Below are 22,879 nucleotides of genomic sequence, written 5' to 3'. Positions count from 1 at the left end.
CGCGTGAGTGAGACCTCAGGGCCAGGCACTGGAGCAGTGAGGATGCCCGATATTGATAATCTCTCTTGTAAGGAAAGTGGCAACAGGGAGGAGAGAGGTGAAGAGGTGCTCCAAGGAGCTAGGCCAGCTCCTCTGTACTCGGAGCACCTAATTTACATAACTAAAAATAAAAAATTCCTCTGCATTAGTAACACTGATTGCAGAGAGAAAGGGCTCATTTTAGTCACCATGATCAACCCTGCCAGACAGTATGCCAGATTAAATAAGATTGACCAAGGCGACAGATGCTCTTTAAAATAACGTGACAGTTTAAAGACAAGCATCAAGTTATTCGTGAAAATAATAGTACCACTAATAAAACATAGCCATTTCAAACCAGATACATACTCTCATGAGGCATAAGTGCATAGGAGAACTCATGATGTCCAATATCAGCCGTAGCATCAGGAGACTTTGGTGCTCTCAGTCTAATGAAGCAAACACATCAATTATTATAAAAGCTGAATGTGACTCAAAGCTCATTTCTTTATCATACAAGTTATTAAGCGGTTATTCACATAACTGTAGTTTTCTTCAGTTTGTTATCTGTTTTTATAAAGGGCAACACAATGACCTGCAGCATACAAGTCAATGGGGCTATTCTACCTGCGTTTCCTTACAACACTCTCACTGCATGTCCTATTCTTGTTCCCTTTTTGCAGATTAGAATACCCATTTCTATTGATGGGAGCGAGAAAAAAGAGAGTTTGTTTGTCTATGTCAAAACTGATCACAGCATACATAAGACGAGACAATCCATCTCTTCTGCGAGATCGAGAGTGCCGCTTTAAATTACATCCAAGAAGACCAATTCACACTGGAGGGGAGTACGGCTCCTGTTGCATATGGCGGCTGTGTATTCCAGCCGGTATACTAAGGTACATAACTATGATCACAATGACGAAACAGCAGCTCTGCTGCCTATGGAAGGAGTCATTCCATAAACCCTGGACATAGATACCTATGCCTTTTTAAAGAGTGGAAAACATTACAGAAAATACTGACACCGACTCACAAGGAAAGGCTGAGAACGTTCCCAAGCGCCGAACAACCATATTTACAGTCATTTAGAACAGCTATTCCAAAGCCGTGTTCTGACAGATCCATCCACCGATGCGCCCAAACCTGCAAATGAACCAAAAAACCTTCTGATAATAGGTGGAAATGACAAGCAGCTCTATTGACTGTCGATAGTCACTGGGGTTTCCATTGTAAGAAGAAACCACACTGTGGATATTGTATAGTGTATGCAAAATATTATTGCTTTCCTACTTAGGGCCGTTTCACACGAGCGAGTCCATTGCGGGAATCACGCTCCGTGTGCGAGTGTGAGCCTCCGCTCTGGACTTGCAGGAGCACACGGCATTATACTGATTTATAATGCTGTGTGTCTCTGCATGGTCTCTATTTTCCACAGATTCATAGTGACATAAAGCTGTCAGTATGATTCTGTAGAAATAAGGTCAAGCAGAGACACATAGCATTATAAATCACGATAATGCCGTGCGCTCCTGCAAGTCCAGAGCGGAGGATCACACTTACACACGGAGCGCGATTCCCGCAATGGACTCGCTCGTGTGAAACAGCCCTTACAGAGCATTACTGATCTTGCTTTGCATCTGCTAATTCTAAAGATACTAGGAGCAGTATACAGATCCCACCTCATATCGGGCCCAGTCCCAAGAAGTATTGCGATGAGTCGGTCTCTGTAAATGTCCAAACTGGATCTCATATGCTGCATTTGTACTGTGAACCGTAGTAGGAAATTCAACTTTCAAAAATTTATGTGCTTCACCCCAGGTTACCTGTAGCAAAGGATGAAGACAATGAAAGAGAGAAGAATAGAAGTCTCCTTCTCATGACAAAAAGCCTGTGTACTTCATTAACTCTGCAGTAAATGCATAGACATAACTTTTGGATGATGGTGACATGGAAGCCAGATCAGCATGTAAAGACAAAGCAAATGGACAAATTAACGACAAGACATCGATTAAAAGAAGATAGATACGTCTATGTGACTAGACTGACAAAATAAAATGGTTCTTCAGCTTTTCTTCTGATTCTCAAATTCACATAATATTAACAGATTACTGTAATTGCCTACATAATAACTATTAGACATTAAACAGTATGTCACTAATGGATTTCAGGTGGTACATCCAAAATTTTGTGGAAGCAACTATTAATATCGTATAAATAGAGTTTATACTGCTCTATCTGAGGGCAGCATAAAGTCGTGAGGACCCCGATTCTAGGACCCAGGACTGGGTCACTTACTTGTAAAGATTTCAGAAAATCACTATTTATTAGCGATGCCAGGACCCGGTGTATTACCGGGAATTCGGAGGCCAGAGAATAAATCGGCTCACCACTGCTTGGGTGCATAAAACGTTTACTAAACTATGATGGGATCTATGAGGAGCTCACTCACTTGGACTTGCAGGAGCGCACGGCATTATACTGATTTATAATGCTGTGTGTCTCTGCATGGTCTCTATTTTCCACAGAATCATAGTGACATAAAGCTGTCAGTATGATTCTGTAGAAATAAGGTGACTGTTACTTTACTTTGCATGTTATCTTTTGTATGTAGCGTTTACCATAGTTTAATAGACCTTTTTATGCCATGTTAAACCTATTTATACCAGGATCTCATAAGTCCCCTCTGTCAATCAGCGGCTGGGGTTAACCCGCCATTCATGAATACAACAACTCGGCACTTGGGTCCTGCTGCAACTATAAAAACTGCACCAATAAATGTCCCAGAATTGGAATCAAGGTCCCTGTCAATTGTTATGATGCCTTCTTCTAGAGAAGCATAAATCCAGCGATAGATTCCTGTTTTCTAATTTAGTGAAGTCAATTTTTGGAGATCACAGAGGATCACCAAATCATAGGAGCCCCAGCTCTAGCCTACATAGTGTCACTTCCATCTTTGCAATGTCTAGGAACTGCAACATAGTCCCATTCACTTTAATGACGATGTATTTCAGTTTCAAAATGCAGTGTTTGATCTGGGGGAGCACTGGGTCTGATGACATCAAAGCAAACATGGCCCTGTATTAGAGGGGGCCAGCAGTTAGACCACACTGATATAGGATATAGACGCTGAATATCTAAGGCTACTTTCACACTTGCGTTTGGGGTTCCGCTTGTGAGATCCAATTGAAGGCTCTCACAAGCGGCCCCGAACTGATCCGTTCATCCCCAATGCATTCTGAATGGATAAGGATCCGTTCAGAATGCATCAGTTTGGCTCCGTTCCGCCTCCATTCCGCTCTGGAGGCGGACACCAAAAAGCAGCTTGCAGCGTTTTGGTGTCCGCCTGGCGGTGCGGAGCCAAACGGATCGGTCCTGACTTACAATGCAAGTCAATGGGACGGATCCGTTTGACGTTGACACAATATGGTGCAATCGCAAACGGATCCGTCCCCCATTGACTTTCAATGCAAAGTCAGGAGTCCCTATTAATATACCATCTGATCAGAGTTTTCTCCAATCCGATGGTATATTTTAATTTGAAGCGTCCCCATCACCATGGGAACGCCTCTATGTTAGCATATACCATTGGATTTGAGTTAGATCGTGAAAACTCAGATCAGACAGTATACTCTAACACAGAGGCGTTCCTATAGTGATGGGGACGCTTCAAGTTAGAATATACCAAGAACTGTGTACACAACTGCCCCCTGCTGCCTGGCAGCACCCGATCTCTTACAGGGGGCTGTGATCACACAATTAACCCCTCAGGTGCCGCCAGGCAGCAGGGGCCAGACCCCCCTCCTCCCCCAGTATTAAATTCATTGGTGGCCAGTGCGGCCTCCCCCTTCCCCATCATTGGTGGCAGTGGAGAGTTCCGATCGGAGTCCCAGTTTAATCGCTGGGGCTCCGATCGGTTACCATGGCAGTCAGGACGCTACTGCAGTCCTGGCTGCCATGGTTACTTAGCAATTTTAGAAGCATTATACTTACCTGCACTGTCTGTGAAAACTCAGATCTGAAAAAGCTGTTATGCAGACGGATCCGTTCTGAATGGATACCATTGTTTGCATTATAGGTGCGGATCCGTCTGTGCAGATACCAGACGGATCCGCACCGAACGCAAGTGTGAAAGTAGCCTAAGGCTCCATTTATACTACACATTTATTTTAATCAGTGACCTTGCTTCTTTGCTTTCTTTCACAAAAAAAAGAAGAGGAATGTGTCTATGAATATTTCTACTGTTTTATATGGAGTACACGGATCTTTTTGCAGATTAGACCTCCATAAAAGGTGTTAACAATATTAAAGAGGTCCTAGGGAAAATAGTCCAATCTGGGCAAACTCTCCTATGTCCACTGTGACAATACAAGCACACCAGAGAAAATGATACTCCTCTGATGCCATCACCGCATGCTAGGGCAGCCCAAAGGTCATTTGCCCTTCAGTAAAATACCTTGGCCCACCAGTAGCAAAACCTCCACCACCAAAACACCTCTATCCCCTGATTTTCTAATTTCCAACTTTTTTTTAACCCAACTGCTAAATTTTATTAAATCAGTTTTTTATTTATTTATCCCCAGGACTGTGACTGTGACGAGGGGACATCCTCTGCGTCTGGAGGAAAGAAGGTTTGTACACAAACACAGAAGAGGATTCTTTACGGTAAGAGCAGTGAGACTATGGAACTCTCTGCCTGAGGAGGTGGCGATGGGGAGTACAATAAAAGAGTTCAAGAGGGGCCTGGATGTATTTCTGGAGCTTAATAATATTACAGGCTATAGCTACTAGAGAGGGGTCGTTGATGCAGGGAGTTATTCTGATTGGAGTTGGGAAGGAATTTTTTTCCCCCTATAGTGGGGAATTAGCTTCTACCTCACAGGGTTTTTTTTGTTTTGTTTTTTGTCTTCCTCTGGATCAACTTGGAGGATAACAGGCCGAACTGGATGGACAAATTGCCTTCTGTGATGCTTACACATATCCAGAATACATCTGTAATTTGTGAATTGGAGACATAAAAAATAATCTTACATGTTAGAGCGGTCAGACTACTTTAACATTGTGCAGCTGTTTAATGCCAGTACTTTTTATTGGATTTTGGGCAGAGTTTTATTTTATTTGTTACATTACCTTAGTATTAAATCTGATGCACGGACTTGATGCCTCGAGGATTATCTCTTGCACAATGCTACTGTGTGCGCTTATTTTCAAACTAAACTTCACAGCCCCTCTCAGCCCGCCATTACTGCTGATCTCTAGTTTAGTCAAAATACTGGTTACAGGTTTCCTACAATGAAAACGTCACATGATAAATGACAGAATACAGTAATAACATGTTTACGACATCCAAGCAAGAATGAATGAAGTTACCTGGTCTCCAGGTGATAATCCATCACATCCCAAGCATCCCAGTATAGGGGAATGTCATCAAACATCACAAACTGGTTCCCGTAACAAGCTGTGGGGATGGACTCTCTGGAACAAGAGCCATGTATGTTAAATGCACTCTTCCAAAGTTTCATTAAAATGCTGTACTGCATGCAAAATCTATGACATACTCCTTACAGGGGTTTTCCCAAGATTTAAACATATCCTATATCCATAGGATCACAAGAATGGGGGTCCTGTGACCTGAAGTACTAATGGAACGGCAGTCGGGCATGTGCAATACCACTCCACTCATCTCTATGGTACTTCGGAACATAAGCTCTATTCACGGCAGCTTCATATAGATGAAGGGAATGACAGCCTGCATACTTAAGTGTCAGTGTACTCATACAGGGGGTTAAATAAATACCGCTAAATGTGTACTCACCACTTATTCCTCAACTATGGTGTCACAAGACCGTGGCAGCCATTAATAGTACCGCATATATGGAGTCCAAATCACATTTTGTTTTCCCGACTGCCCTTGGTTCCCCACTGTCACCACTTAATACTGCACTGAAATACAGTCAGGATTGACAGGACTAGTATGCGTATGCATGGCAGTCCTGACAGTGTATTTCAATGCACCTCTGAACGCTGACAGCAGGGGAATGAAGGCCAGTAAAAAAAAAAATGGAAAAATAAGAAATAGTGATCTGTACTCCATATCTTTAGTATTACTCATGTATTAGTGTAGCTAATGGTCCAAAATCAGGGCGACAGATTCCCTTTAATTAGTGTCGATGACTTTAAAATTAGAATGCCGAGGGAGCCCACACAGAAAGGAGAGGTGTAAAAAGTGCTTTATTTGGCCATTGATTTGATGTTTGGGCTATTCAGTATTTATCAAGCAATTCTGTAAACTGCTTTACCTGTTGCTGGATAAGAGCTTTAGTGATCTCAGTCGTCCCATTGAATCAATGTTGGCGTGAAGGATTCCATTCTCCATAGTTACAGAACTATCACCCTAAAAATACAGTGGGGCACAATTACTAAGACTGGAGTTTCCCATGTTAGTCTTATTAAAAAGTGTGCTGGAGTAATAAGTTCCAAATGTATTAAAAGGCATGGGTCTCCTAATAAATTTGGCGCATTTTCTGGCCTTCCGTAGCACTGACTTTGGTGGGCCATGATTATCCCCACCTCCCTCCTTACCTCACAATGTTTGAGGGGCTCCAGAGTGAATACTGAGCTGGCCAATTAATGGAATTAAAGCGGTTCTACAGCAATAGAAAAAGATCAGTGCCACGTGTACCCACAGTTTGTGTGTGGTATTGTAGCTCTGAGCTATTTAAAACGGGACTGAGCTGTGGACACAACCTTTGGAAGTGTGCTGCACTGTCAGTCACCAAATCTCTCTGCTTTTTTATATGGAAAATTTTATTTTTGTACTTACCGTAAAATCCCCTCCTCGTTCAATTCATTGGGGGACACAGCACCATCGGTATATGCCTAGTTACCACTAGGAGGCGACACGAGATCTGAAAAAGGTTGGCTATACCCTCTCTACAGACACTAGGCTAATCAGTTTGTACCAATAGCAGTAGGAGAGAGAAACAAAAGAACCAACATGTCATGAACCGGGGAAGGAAAGACAAACAGCAGCCCGGTGACAAAGAGAAAGAAAACAAAGGGTGGGATCTGTGTCCCCCAATGAATTGAACGAGAAAGAGATTTTACGGCAAGTACAAAAATCCAATTTTCTCGTTAATGTCATTGGGGGACACAGCACCATGGGATGTCTCAAAGCAGTCCCCGAGGGTGGGAAGGAAATCTCATGCAAAAAGTTGGGCGCACAGGTGCAGGAGAACCATGTGACCCAACAAGACCAGGAGAGGCCATAGCATGAAATGGTAGATACAAAACTAAGTAGGTGAGCCGAGAGGCTCCAGGACCAGGAAGAGTCCAAGAAAAAAAATTGTGGGAGACCGCCAGGATCACAAGGACAAGTGCCTGGGAAAAAAGGCCATATGCAAGAAAAGAACAAAAAGGAAACACCCAGCTCCACCCAAGGTGGGAAAAATAAAAAAGCTACAGGATAGGGAGCAGGGCTAGATGTCCTGTGCAAGAAACGAGAGTTGAACAAGTGCGCATTAGAGAGCCAGAGGAAGCATCTCGAAAAACCAGGGCTCCCCCTGAAGAAACAGGAGAGCAGCGCAACCTGAAGGCATCTGTTGGTAATTGCCTAGCGCTCTGCATATAGAAAGATGCTCCAGGAGAAGGATCTATAAGAGGACAGACCCAACAAGAAAAATTAGACCATGAGGGAACCTGGCAGGAGAGAAAATGCCTGGGAAAAGGACAGGAGCAGTCCTGAACCAAGGAAAACAACTTCCTGTAGACAAACTAAAGTAAGACACTGTGGACCACCCCTCGGCAAAAGGAAGGCGATTCCATAAGGCCTGGAAGCAAAGAAACCCGACCAGTAAGAGGACCCAACAAGGGAAAAAACTCCAAATTGTCTCAAACCAAAAACATGGCCTGTCCGTGGCAAACACCATGTGAAGGCCAGGGTAGAGAGGAAACAAGGAAGCACTGGAGGCCGAACGATTGAGAGAAAGAATAGCAGAGACTCACCATGGGAAGGGAGCAAGCCTCCTTCCATGTTCCACTGCAAGGCAGGTGGGAAAAGAGCAACACCTATGAGAAGGTGGAAACCCCATCCTGCCAGAGAAAACAGCCAACATCTGGGGGAGAAGGGGGTCCTTGGTAAAGGCTCCCGACACAGGCACAGGTAAGGGCTTACCTGCGCATCACCGGACAGGTGAGTCTACCTTACTAAAGATGGCAGCCCACATGTGTTCGCTGGTGAACACTGCGAACTGACCATCACTGGCTTCCATAACTCCGCATGAAGAGGGGCCACATGATTGCCTAGCACACATTAGAGCCAGGAAAGGGCAATGCAGGAGCCGTATGGGCACAGATTGTACCAATAGGGCACAGCACTTGGAGATACTACAAATAATCCGTCTGAGAATAGAAGTAATCTGGCTGCACGATGCACACTATAATGAGAGTGGAGACATGGCTACAGCATCTGAAAATTATATAGGTACTCCGCTTGATAAAGGAGTAATATGACTGCGTGATGCACACTAAAACCAGACAGGTGTGATGGCTACAGCATTTGGAGATGGTACAGGTACTCAACCTAAGAAAGGAGCAATGTGACTGCATGGTGCACACTTGAACCAGACAGGTATAATGGCTACAGCCTCTGGAGAAGGTACACGTACTCCACCCAACAATGGAGTAATATAGTGCATGGGACGCATTAGAACCAGACAGGTGAAAAGGCTATAGCATCTGAAGATGGTACAGGTACTCCGCTTAATAAGGGAGTAATATGGTTGCGTGGTGCACACTAGCACCAGGATGGAATATTGGCTACAGCATCTGGAGAAGTAATACAGTGGCCTGGAACACTCTCCGACTAGGAGGATGTGTTGAATATAGCCCCTGGTAATAGTTAAATCACTCCAGCTAAAAAGTAGATACATTGGAACCAGGAAGGTCTGCCGGATACAGCATTTGGCAGTGGTATGAGTACCCCCATGTGAAGGGGAAGGCATACGTACCTGGGACACCACATAGGTGTACCGGCGTGCTAAACACGGTGGCGGGTAAAGCACCACCTACTGGAGAGGCGGCAAGCTGACTTACCTGTGTGGATAATTACCTGTGCAACCAACTACTGACTGTTCCGAGTCAGAATCGATGCAGAGGAGTCCCCAGATGAGGCAGAAGAAACCTGAGGCGTTTCCCTCAGGGCTAGTCTGGTCCTTGGAGGAAACTAGGATGCAGGGGATGAGTGGGACCTATGAGGGGAGACGCTAGGCCGCTATTGGACTCTGCCCCCTGATATAGACCGAGGCAGGAAGCAAAGGACTCCCGGGGGGGGGCAGGGAAGAGTGGCATATCATCATAGCTGATAATGGGCGCTGGAGGTGAAGGCCCCAATGTGGGGAGAAGGTGGCCCCAGAACAAAGTTTAGGGTAACCTGACTGAGCCCAGGATCCAGATACCGCATGCAGGCCAGCCAGGCCGACAGCACAGCAACCCCCAGCCACAGAAGGAGCAGATGCAACCCAGGGGGAGGGATAGAGGGCAAGAGGACCAGCTACAACATGAACCACCAAACAGGGGCCCAAGATAATATGTCCCACCAATGACATTACATGCTAGCGGGGGAGACACTCTGAAGATGGGGGAAACACCCTCTGGGAAGAAGGACATCTCGTCCATCCTCCCACCAGAAATTCTGAGACCTCTAGAAGGCCATGAGGGAGGCAACATCCCTAAAAAAAAAAAAAAAAAAAAAAAAAAAAGGGAATCTAGAAAAAATGGCGGGAAAGAGTTTGAATCCCGGGGCTAGAGTAGATAGTGTAGCCGAAAATGAGGCACCCCCGGCGAACTGATCCTGCAGGGTGCTGGGAAGTGGAAAAAAGGTCCAAAAGGCTACAAAAAAAAGGGTAGGCACGGAAAGGGGGTCAAAGAGACACCCATTGGTGAGAAAATGATCCAATAGAAGCCCTGGATAGCAGGGAAAAATCGTAAAACAGAAGCAGACTTGTCACAGCTGGAGCAGGGGACTAAAGTAGATGCCGCAGGCGAAAATTAAGCACCCTAAGCGGGCGGACACTGCGGGACCTGGGGAGAGGAGGAAGGAATGCCCAGAGAGGGGAGGGGACCCCGATGGAGTATGGATGCATGGGAGGGAAGGAGTCCCTAACTAGGGTAGGGAGCATACTTACCATCTGGTGTCTTCAGGCGCCGCAGGGTCATCCCTTCGGTAAACTCACACTAGAGTGGGATTACCGGTACTCCACTGGGGATGCAGTAATGGGGTACTGGGTGACCGGCGAGGTACCAAGGTACACGCCCGTAGGGGGTGCTACTAAAGTGGACTTACACGATGAAGACCCCCTGCTGCAGGATAAAACCTGCACCTGTAAAGTGAAGAGAAAAAAAAATAAAAAATAAAGAAAAAAGAGGCAGCAACACCTGCAGGAGAAGAGCAGGTCGTGTCTGCCTCCTACAGACACTAGACAAACTGATTAGCCTAGTGTCTGTGGAGAGGGTATATCCCACCTGGACGAAGCCAACCTTTTTCATATCTAGTGTCACCTGCTAGTGGTAGCTGGGCGTATACCCATGGTGCCGTTTCCCCCAATGACATTAACGAGAAAAGGATGTGGCTGCTTTTGTGCTGCTAAAGTTTTAAAGGAGTTTATACTTTTATACTGATAACCTATCCCCTGAATAGGTCATCAGTATCTGATCAGTGGGGGGCCGACACACAGGACCCCCTGCCCCGGTTAAGCTGTTTGGGAAAGCATCGGCGCTTGCAGTAGTGCTGCGGCCTTCTCACAGCTTTTCCTAGGCCATGTGACGTCACATTCATTGGTCACGTGGCCAAATCGCAGCTCAGCCCCAATTAAATGAATGGGGCTGGGCTGCGATACCAAGCACAGCTGCTACACAATGTATGAACTGTGCTTGGTGCAACGCTACTGCAAATTACAGGATAGGTCATCAGTATAAAAGTTCTCAGAAAACCTCTTTAAAAGGTGAAATGCAATCTCCTCTCTCAACCTCTATACATACATTCATTACTGTGAGCGTGTACCTACCTGCATGACAACGGTGACAGGGGAATCTGGATTCACTTCTTCAGGCGACACAGCATAGCCCATACTGGGCACTCTTACAAGTCCTTAAAAAAGATATAGAATTACAAAATCAATAGGACCCAGGCAATATAATAACATGGTTACTACTGGCAGGTAGTGGATTATATGTCTCATGATATGTAACAAGGAAAGGTGCAAAATTAGGAGCTTGGATCCCAAATGTGATTCAGAAATCTAGTTTTGCTGTGACAGCAGTCGGGTCCTTTACAACTCGAGCACATATCATTACCAGGGTGCCAAATACAACCTTGGGACTGTACAAAAGAACGTTTGCTAGTTCAATGTGTCATAACAGAGCTTTGATGGTGGAGACATGGAGTGGAAGACATTTAGTCTGGGGCCTTTTTTAGTTTACTGAAAATGTAAAACTGTTTGGGGCATAGCAATCTTTCTTGTAAGTGCAGACAATGGTCGCTGTAGACATAGGGTGGGGGTTCGCATCACGTTTTTCTTGTAAGTTTAGCATGTACAACAGGGAACCTCCAGACGTACACTCTAAACATGTTTAGATGGCTTCATTAGTCAGACGGAGGACAAAAGAGAGTGTCCCGTTTGCCCTCCATCTAGCTGGCATACATCAGTATACTGCACAAAACAGCATTGAAAAGCGTAGTAGAATGCAAAGCAAAAGGATCCATTTAACGGAGGCTATAATAGATTATGGGTGATGGATACCTCTGTATGGCATCCGTCGCTGGCCTCTGTTAAACAGACCATTAGGCTCCATTCACACGTCCGCAACGTGTTTTTCGGAGCCGTGGATCCGCTAAACACGGAAAGCGGCAATGTGCATTCCGCAATTGCAGACAAGAATAGGACATGTTCTATTTTTTGGCGGAACGGAAGTGCGGACCCAGAAGTGCTGATCCGCAAGCTGCCCTATAGGAATGAATGGGTCCGCAATTCCGTTCCGCAAAATGCAGAACGAAATTGCGGACGTGTGAATGGACCCTTAGGGTAAATGCACATGTTCAGGATTTATGTGCAGAAAATTTGCAGGTGTTCACAGGGAAATTAGTGCGGACAATCTGCATCTGCATTGGTGAGGCTTTGGTGCAGATTTTCCTCTCTCCTGAAAATCCGGTCAAGAAGAATAAAATAAATTGACATGCTGTGGATTGTAAAATACGCTCCGCAGGTCACAATACACACAGAATAAAAAAAACTGCATTATGTACAGGAGAATTTCAAATTCTCATAGAATACAATGTGCAAGACCTACGATGTGGATTTTCTGCACGCAAATCCGTATGCAATCTGGTGTGCATTTCGCCTTAGAAAGCTCCTGTGACATCACTGCCCATATATGGACAGTTAGGCTTATTGCACACGAACGTGTGTGCTCCGTGGTCGTATTGCAGATCCGCAATGCACGGCACCGTTCCATGTGCATTCTGCATCACGGAAGCAGACCCATTCATTTCAATGGGTCCGCAAATCCGGAGATGCGGAATGGTTCGAAACGGAAACACGGAACGGAACCCTACGGAAGCTCTAAGGAGTGCTTCTGTAGGGTTTCGTTCCGTGCTTCCATTCCGCAAAAAGATAGAACATGTTCTATCTTTTTGCAGAACGGCCGGATTGCGGACCCATTAAAGTGAATGGGTCTGCGATCCGCTGCGGCTGCCCCACGGTGGGTGTTCGTGCATTGCGGCCCGCACGGGGCGCACACGTTCGTGTCCAAGAGGCCTTATCAAAGGAACTCCCAAGGCAGGCAGACTGCTGAGGAGAAGGCAACCCTGGGGCCCGAACACTGATTGTCCCTGGGAAAAAGAGCGATCTTTAACAAAAATGAAGGTATGTGTGAACCCAGAAACCTCCCATCTCCCTCTCTGTTGTGCTGCTTGTTCAGATCCTTGTGAGGAACAGACTGTTCTCCTGCTTTCCACACACCGATTTACAAATTCCCAGGTGGAGGCAGGAGGAGATATAAATCCTCATGTCCTTTCTCACTGTGTTTCTGAAGGTGGAAGTGGGGGGAATGTCTAAGAGCTTGAACTCGCTTCATCAGCAGCCGGCAGTGGTGCAGAATGGGTGAGGAAAGGGTTAACAGACAAGGGGCTGCGAAGTTAGGAAGTGCAGAGAAGCTTGGGATGCCCTCCAATACTGTGCTGCTGATGATAAGGACTGGTAAAGAGGGCAGCGACTTATGCCTATACAGTGGAATACGTTCCAGCCTTCTGTCAGAGGTACACATCAGGAGTCCTCCTGGCATATACCTCTATAAACGTGATGTGAAGCCAGCCACAGACACACATTACATAGAATGTTAATCTGTCAGCGTTTCATTTTTAAAAAGTGTCAAACGTCAGGATGTGGAATACATTGAAACGGTATTAAGTGTGTGATATGTACCCAAACGCTGCTCCTCTGCCCCTGGTATGGAAATAACCTCTGTGCGCTCCCAAGGCAAAGTGTTTATGACGGTGAATGCTTGACTGGTCCCCGGCGGCTGGGACGGAGTCTTCAGTAGTGATTGCAGCGCTTCACTGAGAAGTTTAGCTCCTTCTGTTCTGATTTCTATAAAACAAAATGAAATGGTGTTATTTTAACCATAGGGGGTTAATATTCCCCTGTACAAACACTGAAACAACACTGAAAGCCCCATCCCTGTTACACACAACCATCATTAGAATCGGGGTCCTCGTTTGGGTCTGTAACACAAGGGAAACACAGAAAGATAACGGGCTGAAATAAATGATCTTACCTTCATAATATCTCAAGGCATCTTCAACCACCAGCTGGATGCAGCTCCCGGGGAGCACATCATGGAACTGGTTCAAAAGCAATAACCTTGAGGGAAGAAAGTCAAAGTACAACTCATCAATACAGGACATAACCGCCAGACTGTCTGAGAACAGATAAATGAAATATGGGAGAAGGCTAATGCTTGTAGTCAGAAAAAGTCAAATATACATTTAGGGGGTCATTTATTAAGCTGAAATACACCTATATTAGGCTTATTTCAGGCGCATATTGCGACGCAACAGCTAGTTGTTCTGCAATCTGCAACTTCGCCCCAGACACGCCAGGTCTAAAAAAGTGGGCATGGCGCGAGTGGAGAAGGGGAGAGGCTGGCAGGCTCGTCTCATTAACCACTTTCTACGCCTCTTCATAACTTTGGCGGAACCCCCGCCAGCTTAGGTATTTATTAAGACTGTCGACTAAAACACCGGTCTTAATAAATGTGACCCTTAGTATTCAACTGGATAAGATTGAGAAAATTGGTAATACGGAGAGTACAGTACAGTACAGTACAGTATGTTCAGACATGGTGGCAAAAATATCTCTCACAGTTTTTACCCCACATCAATGTGTGTGGCTTTTGGTTGTGTTTCTGTGCGATTTTATCCACTTCTGGAGCCAATTCTTTGCTGAATCGTAAAGAAAAATAGGTAAAAAACTGCACACTTAAATACTATATGGTTCAATGGGATAAAACCACAATAAAAAAATAAAAAATAAAAAAACGCATTATAAACGTCGGAACAGACATGCAATGTATCAAACCTTCGCCTTTTCTAACCAGAATGTTAGAACACAGCCTTAGATCTGGTTGATGAATCACTTGCCAGCCTCAGTTTGTGCCTTTATTTTATTTCATAAAGGATTATGGAAATTGAATATTACTGTGACATAGTTGGTTAGAAAGTTTTAGCCGCCATCAAAATGAAGTTTAGTGGGTCATTTATTAAACAGAAATATGCCTTAATTAGGCGCATTTCTGGGGTAGATTCCTTTGCACTGCAATCTGACTTCTCCCAGCTCACGCCACATCTAAAAAGGTGGGCATTGTAAGGAAGGGAAAGGGCCGGCAGGCCCCTCTTATCCATCATTTTCTACGGCTGGTCTTGACGTGGTGTAGTGTAATTACAGCTCATCCCTCCCATTCACTTCAATTGGAAGGAGCAGTTTTAGTTACACTCCACCCGTGACCGAGGAGCTGCAATTACACCGATTGCCCCTGCAGCCCTACAGTGAGCAGGTAAACAATGAAGAGAATACAGCGCCCACAGGAGGGATGCAATCTCTTCAAACAGCTGAACTGCGGGCGTGCTGGGAGTCAGACCCCTGCTGATCGGATATTGATAACGTATCCTGAGGATAGGTCCTCAATATAGGAATCTAGACAACCCCTTTAGGCTACATGCACACGACCATGTGTGTTTTGCGGTCCGCAAAAAAAAAAAAAAAACGGATAACATCTGTATGCCATCTGTTATTTGTTTTGCGGATTCATTGTAACAATGCCTAAAACGGACAAGAATAGGACGTTTTATTTATTTTTTTAGCGGGGCTACGGAACGGACATACTGATGCGGACAGCACACGGTGTGCTGTACACATTTTTTGCGGACCTATTGAAATGAACGAGTCAGTATTGTATCCGCAAAAAAAAACAAAAAAAAAACGGAACGGATACGGAAACAAACAACGTTCGTTTGCATGTAGCCTTAGTTTCAGGTATGAAAGTTAAATACATGAAAAATAGCATGACTCACACACAAAGAATGCTGCTTCTTAATTTGTATTAATTTATTCATTCATATTATTTATTCAATGTATTGCAAAAATGCATATAAGAAAATCTTAGTGCGAGTATATCCCTATAAATGTGAAAGTCCATACCGTCCTGTGGCTGTGATGCACTTGGCTGAACAAGTCCAAAAGATCCATGGAGTCAGCGTCTGCACAGTTGTGGATCTTTTGGACTAGTTCCAGCCTAGTTCATCACAGCCCCATGACCGTATGGACTTTTCACATTTATGGTGAAATATTTGTACGAACATATTGGATTTCCATATATATTTTTGCAAATATTTGACCACCAAAGTAGTACACTTGGGGGTCATTTATTAAGACCAGCATTATACCATGACTAATGTAAAAAATGAAAATCAGACATCATATAGTACATGTTAATCCCTTTCTAGAACCAGCTCTGTACCTCACATGGATCCAGAGATCTCCCCATTCATTGTTCTGCTAGATTTATATCAAGCTGACAGCTTAAGGGGAGGGTCTTTTCTGCTGCAGCTCAGGGGGCGTGTCTCAGCTCTCCCTATCACAGCCCAGGGGGCGTGTCTCAGATCTCCACATCACAGCTCAGGGTGTGTGTCTCAGATCTCCACATCACAGCTCAGGGGGTGTGTCTCAGATCTCCCCATCACAGCTCAGGGGGTGTGTCTCAGATCTCCCCATCACAGCTCAGGGGGTGTGTCTCAGATCTCCCCATCACAGCTCAGGGGTCAGGTGACTGATGAAACTGAGCAGGTGCGGCCTTCTCAGTGAGCAGGACGAAGAAAGAAGAAAAAGAGAAACAGCAGGTGGCGTTACAGATACATTTCATTGAATAACTCAATGGCTATGCTAAATTTTCAATAATATGCAATTAAAAAAGTATTCAGATCCAGGTGCTGGTTTGAAAACTGTACAATATTTTTTTGTGGGCCAACCCCTTTAATAGACCCCTAAGCTGGCGGTGGATCGTTGAAGTTATGAAGAGGCGCTGGCTTCTTAATAACTTTGGTGGATCCTCCGCCAATTCTAAATGTAAGACAGCTTCCTAGCATTTAGACCTTTTTCTACTCCTGAAACAGGCGTAGAAAATGGCAGCCCCTCCCCTTCCCCAGCCATGCCACGCCCACTTATTCAAACCTGGCATGAGCGGAGAAAAGTCGCAGATTCCGGTGCAACAGTTAGTTGCCTAATTTAGGCGTATTTCGGCATCATAAATGACCCCCTTTGTGTATGAGCTGTGTACTGCAGTTTTTCATATGATTGACTAAGACCAAGAAGAAGGCATAACCATAGTGTGCCTTGTGTGCTCTTTATAGAGACAGCTTTGGTGCACAAGTGGCAGGACATTATTTGCTGCATGAATGGAAAATACATCTGGCTGTACCTCCAGAGATGCTGAAGCCTAGCACTTGGGTAATTGAAGCTCTTGTCCTGGGCCAGGGCTAGAGAGCTGAGGAATTCCACGTCATGGAGTAACTGCTCACATTGTCTGTTCCCTTTCTTGATCTAAAGAGCAAAATCAGAAGAAATATATTAACTAGTAGTAAACTTCTTATAATATTACCATTTTCTTGCTAAAAAAAAAAAAAAAAAAGAATCTGCATTAAAACAAGTGTTACAATTGTAGCCTCTAAATGATTTTCCAAAAATGACTATGGGAATTTGCAGGAAAACACTACCTATGCTTGGTGCAACCTCGCCGCTACTGCATTGCTCCAAGCAGGAATATGTGACAGTCTCTAGCAGAGGTAAAGAAGGGTTAAAAAGGGACTTGAGCTATATGTCCTACTTGTCACTGTCTTTGTAATAGTCATGTGACACTCATCCCTGGCCCTTATACACATATGCATAGAGTAGAGAACGCAGTGTCACAAGGACACCAAGTCCTGCTGTAGTCCCAACTTTAGGTTTGTTATGCTAAAATGCAGAAGTAAAACTCAGAACGGCTTAAAGGGAATCTGACACTCCGCAAACTAGAGTAGCGGTGTATAGTGTAAGTGGTATCTCTTCATACTCACTTGCATTCTGACTCTGTGCTCCAACCAACCAGCAGTAACATGCACTGAGAGGACTCCTGCTTGAGTCCTCTCCATTATGTGCACGAGCACAGGAGTCCTCTCAACGCATGTTACTGCTGGTGTATAAGAGCACCACGTCAGAACGCAAGTGAGTATGGAGATAATTACTTAACTGGACTCAGCATCACTTACACTATAAAATCGCCTACTCTAGTTTGGGGGGTGTTTGGAGCTGACAGTGTGACCTTGTGAGAACTGGGACTTCTCAGGAGACCATGCTGTACCATTGCTTCCGACGCGACAGAGTCCCTCTCACACTCAGAGAATAACCCAACCGCTGCATTGGCGATAGGTCCTCTTTAAGGCCTCATGCACACGACAGTTTTTTTTCACGGTCCGCAAAAACGGGGTCTGTAGGTCCGTGATCCGTGACCGTTTTTACATCCGTGGGTCTTCCTTGATTTTTGGAGGATCCACGGACATGAAAAAAAAGTTGTTTTTGTGTCCGCCTGGCCGTGCGGAGCCAAACGGATCCGTCCCGAATTACAATGCAAGTCAATGGGGACAGATCCGTTTGACGTTGACACAATATGGTGCCATTTCAATGGATCCGTCCCCATTGACTTTCAATGTAAAGTCTGGAGTTCTTTTATACCATCGGATTGGAGTTTTCTCCAATCCGATGGTATATTTTAACTTGAAGCGTCCCCATCACCATGGGAACGCCTCTATGTTAGAATATACTGTCGGATATGAGCTACATCGTGAAACTCAGATCCGACAGTATATTCTAACACAGAGGCGTTCCCATGGTGATGGGGACGCTTCAGGTTAGAATATACTGAAAAACGATGTACATGACTGCCCCCTGCTGCCTGGCAGGTGCTGCCAGGCAGCAGGGGGCAGACCCCCCCCCCCCTGTTTTTAACTCATTGGTGGCCAGTGCGGCCGCCCCCCCTCCCTCCCCTGTAGTTAACTCATTGGTGTCCAGTGGGCCCCCCCTCCCTCCCCTGTAGTTAACTCATTGGTGTCCAGTGGTAACTCATTGGTGTCCAGTGGGCCCCCCCTCCCTCTGCTGTAGATAACTCGTTGGTGGCCAATGGGCCCTCTCCCCTCCCTCCCCCTTCTAATTAAATTCGCCCCCCCCTATCATTGGTGGCAGTGGAGAGTACCGATCGGAGTCCCAGTGTTATCGCTGGGGCTCCGATCGGTAACCATGGCAACCGGGACGCTACTGCAATTTGTAGAAGCTTCATACTTACCTGCGAGCTGCGATGTCTGTGACTGGCCGGGAGCTCCTCCTACTGGTAAGTGAAAGGTCTGTGCCGCGCATTGCCTATAACACAGACCTGTCACTTACCAGTAGGAGGAGCTCCCGGCCGGTCACAGACATCGCTGCTCGCAGGTAAGTATGAAGCTTCTACAAATTGCTAAGTAACCATGGCAACCGGGACTGCAGTAGCGTCCCGGTTGCCATGGTTACCGATCGGAGCCCCAGCTATTACACTGGGACTCCGATCGGTACTCTCCACTGCCACCAATGATAGGGGGGGCGATTTTAATTAGGAGGGGGAGGGAGGGGAAGGGAGGGGAGAGGGCCCACTGGCCACCAACGAGTTATCTACAGGGGAGGGAGGGGGGCCCACTGGACACCAATGAGTTAACTACAGGGGAGGGAGGGGGGGCCCACTGGCCACCAACGAGTTATCTACAGGGGAGGGAGGGGGGGCCCACTGGCCACCAACGAGTTATCTACAGGGGAGGGAGGGGGGGCCCACTGGACACCAATGAGTTAACTACAGGGGAGGGAGGGGGGGCCCACTGGACACCAATGAGTTAACTACAGGGGAGGGAGGGGGGGGGGCGGCCGCACTGGCCACCAATGAGTTAAAAACAGGGGGGGGAGGGGGTCTGCCAGTGTGAAAGTAGCCTAAAACTGCAGACTGACTGCACATGTGCCCAACATATTAAACCATTGGACATTGGAGTTAATGGTTTAACAAGCCATCACTAGCTGCCTGCATGTGTTGTTCCCTGCACATGTGCAAAAATAAAAATAGTGGCCAACCCCTTTAAGATATAGTGTTGCCACTGACCTGCACCTGCCATGTAAAGTACCAGCAAGAACACAGTAGGTTTTAATTTAATCCAAGGACTTGAAGGTGATTAATACAAACAAATCCATGGACAGTTACTGTATGGACACAATGCAATTACCTGAGCTTGTGTGGTGTATGTTCCATTGTGCAGCTCAAGAAACAGTTCTCCAACCCAGGAGCAGAGCTGAGACGTGTCGGCTTCCAACGCGGAGAAGAACTGATCAGGGGTGGACAGCTGAACTCTGTTGTACAAAAAAAAGGGATGGAAAATGAGACTAAAAAACATCCCTAACATCTCTGGAGAGTTCAAACAAGTTTAGGACAAATGTGACTCATCAGATTTCTAACCAGTTTATGGGGTTTCTGTTGCATAACATATTTTATTAAAGAGGTTGTCTCATGAAGATAACTTATCCCCTATCCACAGGATAAGGGCCTGATCTGTGAAAGTCTAACCATTGGCTGCAGCCCCCAACGATCAGGAGAACATTCATATACCTCCCTTACTATCATGTCATTTTATACACATTACATAAATGTTGTGTAAAGCCACTCATTTTGGTCGGACTGGCTGACCATCCAATATGTCTGCGAGTGTCCCAACTCTTGCGCAATAAGATGTCGTGGGATTGGGGGAAACAGTGGGGCATTTTAGATTTCAATATGTCCAATCCTTTTGTTCTCACTGGAGTTAAGTTTGGTGCATATGTATGGGGGTCTGGAGAAATAATTGTTTCATCTAAGCGCTACTGAAGTGCATGGCCAGTATAAGGACCTTATCCGTTTCAGTCGTCCTTCACTGTGGATCACATGCAGCTTTACATCCATACAATGGGTCTGCATCCGTTCCGTGGATTGAGGATCAGGTACAGACCCATTCATTCTCTATAGGCGCGAATGGATGCATTACTCACATGCGCATTTCTGGAGCGCGCCCCCGAACTTCCGAACCGCGGCTCCGAAATAGAACAGGTCCTATTCTTGCCCACAATTGCGGACAAGAATAGGCAGTTCTATGGGGGTGCCGGATCCGCAATACACTACGGACGTGCTAATGGACCCTTACTGCTGTCCAATACCATACATGGAAGACTCCTTTTTTGTAATAACAGGTCTGAAAATCTTATTATTCAAGAAGGCTAAAAAGTCAAATTATACTGTAAATGTAGCAAAAAATACAAAATAAAAGTCCAGCTCGTCATAGAAACTATTTTTATGGACATGCACTGACCTGGGCAAACCGTCTGTATCTTTCATCCGACTAAGTCGTCCCACCATTTTCTCGGTTGGACCTCCACCTCCATCACCGTACCCATAGAGGGCGATGCCACAGTTGACACGACCCTTGTCCCTGTTGTTTCTCACAGTTTTAAGCATCTGTATAACAGTGCAGTAGATCGACACCCATTAAAAACACAAGCTTAGACATAAATCAAATGTACAATAGCAAAATGAACGATAATTAAATTAGCTTCCCGCCATGATCTCTCACCTCTTCCACTGTACCCTTCATCCCATAAGAGTCCCCTGGAGGGAAATGAGCAAGGACCTTTGAGCCATCAATGCCTACCCAGTGAAAGGTATGATGCTGCATAGAAATACAGAACGAAAATGAAGTTGTCTACAAGCATAAAACATCAGATACCCTAATACAATAAAGCAGTTTTCATTACCGTTCACACTCTGCTAAGATACCCGACTGCCAGGGTTGTTGACATTTGCCAAACTAAAAGACACTGGTGTGAACCAGTGGAAGATACTGGTAAATACTTGAATCCCATATGAATATATAGTCTTCAAAAATAGGCGTCTGGGGATCATGGTGCTCCTCTACACAGACTTTGTATTCATCCCAAACGATGACTAATGCTGTCGCCTCAGTATCTAGATGGGCTTCTCTACGAGTGACTCTATACAATTCTCGCACATGATCTGTGCTATCTACGATTTGATATGTATGGATATGGGGCATACCTATGTTATCGGGGCCTTGCTCCTGACTGGCTTTTTGTATTGCCTTGTTTATTTCAATTGTTCAATAAAGCGAATAAATATAAATAATTAGTGCGAGAAGAACTAAAAGAATAGAACAGATCTGTATGTGCGTCACAGTTTCCTATCATACGATAGCACAAAGATCCAAGACTTTCTAAGCTAACAATTTTAAGTAACTTTAAAATCTAGAAAAAAAATGCTCCAGCTTTCTTTTAGCAATCAGTGATACCATTTTATCATATGCCAGAGAATGTGTGAATTTAAAGGGAACCCGTCATCAACTTTATGCTGACTTTATCTCACTGAGGGCAGCATAAAGTAGTGACAGAAATGCTGATGTCAGCGGTGTGTCACTCATGAACTAAAACTAAGTGGTTGCTGAGAACCAGCATCATAATCATTGCAGGCCAGGGCTTGAAAAGAGTCAAATCTACCTGAGAAGAGTCCTGGTTATTCCTAATCTCCTGCTCTCCCCGTCCATCTGCTGATGGCTGGCAGTTCTCTCCTAGAGAGAAAGGGAGAAAACCAGGTAGAAGACTGTCAGCCATCAGCAGGTGGGCAGGAGAGCAGGAATTCCTAAATAACCAGGACTCTTCTCATGTGGCCGGGACTCTTTTCCAGGCCCAGTCTGCAATTATTGTGATGTTGGTTTTTGGCACTCACTTAGGCCCCATGCACACGGCCGTTGTTCACGGCCGTGTGCGGGCCGTGGAACCGCGGCCTGGATCCCTTCCTGTGAGCTGGAGCGCACGGTGTCACTGGTTGCTATGACGCCGTGCGCCCCCTGCTGCCGGCACAGTACAGTAATACACTGGTATAGATCGTACCAGTGTAGTACTGTATTGCGGCGGCAGCAGGGAGCGCACGGCGTCATAGCAACCAGTGACGCCGTGCGCTCCAGCTCACAGGAAGGGATCCAGGCCGCGGTTCCACGGCCCGCACACGGCCGTGAACAACGGCCGTGTGCATGGGGCCTTACTCTTAACTTTTAAACGACGAACCGCTGAAATCAACTCACCGGTCTCTACTTTATGCTGCCGTTAGTATGGGCTGCACATAGTCGATGACAGTTTCCCTTTACAGGGGTCATATCTATTTTACAAAC

The 22,879-nt window shown here is 45.6% G+C and overlaps 1 protein-coding gene across 1 annotated transcript in view; it reads right to left on the bottom strand.

Annotated features, from left to right (window-relative positions):
• The window catches only part of MAN2C1 (mannosidase alpha class 2C member 1), a 56,598-nt gene that overhangs the window by 15,389 nt on the left and 18,330 nt on the right, over positions 1-22,879 (bottom strand). The window contains exons 11-23 of the mRNA XM_044279770.1: positions 21,272-21,367; positions 21,011-21,156; positions 19,898-20,021; positions 17,047-17,168; positions 13,849-13,934; positions 13,497-13,661; positions 11,082-11,164; positions 6,318-6,412; positions 5,389-5,493; positions 5,149-5,305; positions 1,701-1,844; positions 1,055-1,164; positions 388-467 (exon numbers count right to left, since the gene is read on the bottom strand). Of these exons, the coding sequence (XP_044135705.1) occupies positions 388-467; positions 1,055-1,164; positions 1,701-1,844; positions 5,149-5,305; positions 5,389-5,493; positions 6,318-6,412; positions 11,082-11,164; positions 13,497-13,661; positions 13,849-13,934; positions 17,047-17,168; positions 19,898-20,021; positions 21,011-21,156; positions 21,272-21,367 (1,513 nt within the window). The remainder of the gene's footprint in view (positions 1-387; positions 468-1,054; positions 1,165-1,700; positions 1,845-5,148; positions 5,306-5,388; positions 5,494-6,317; positions 6,413-11,081; positions 11,165-13,496; positions 13,662-13,848; positions 13,935-17,046; positions 17,169-19,897; positions 20,022-21,010; positions 21,157-21,271; positions 21,368-22,879) is intronic.

This window comes from Bufo gargarizans, chromosome 2 (genome assembly GCF_014858855.1).
Source record: "Bufo gargarizans isolate SCDJY-AF-19 chromosome 2, ASM1485885v1, whole genome shotgun sequence".
NCBI lineage: Eukaryota > Metazoa > Chordata > Amphibia > Anura > Bufonidae > Bufo > Bufo gargarizans.
Note: the sequence above shows the minus strand (reverse complement) of the source record. Positions and strands in the feature narration are given on the sequence as shown.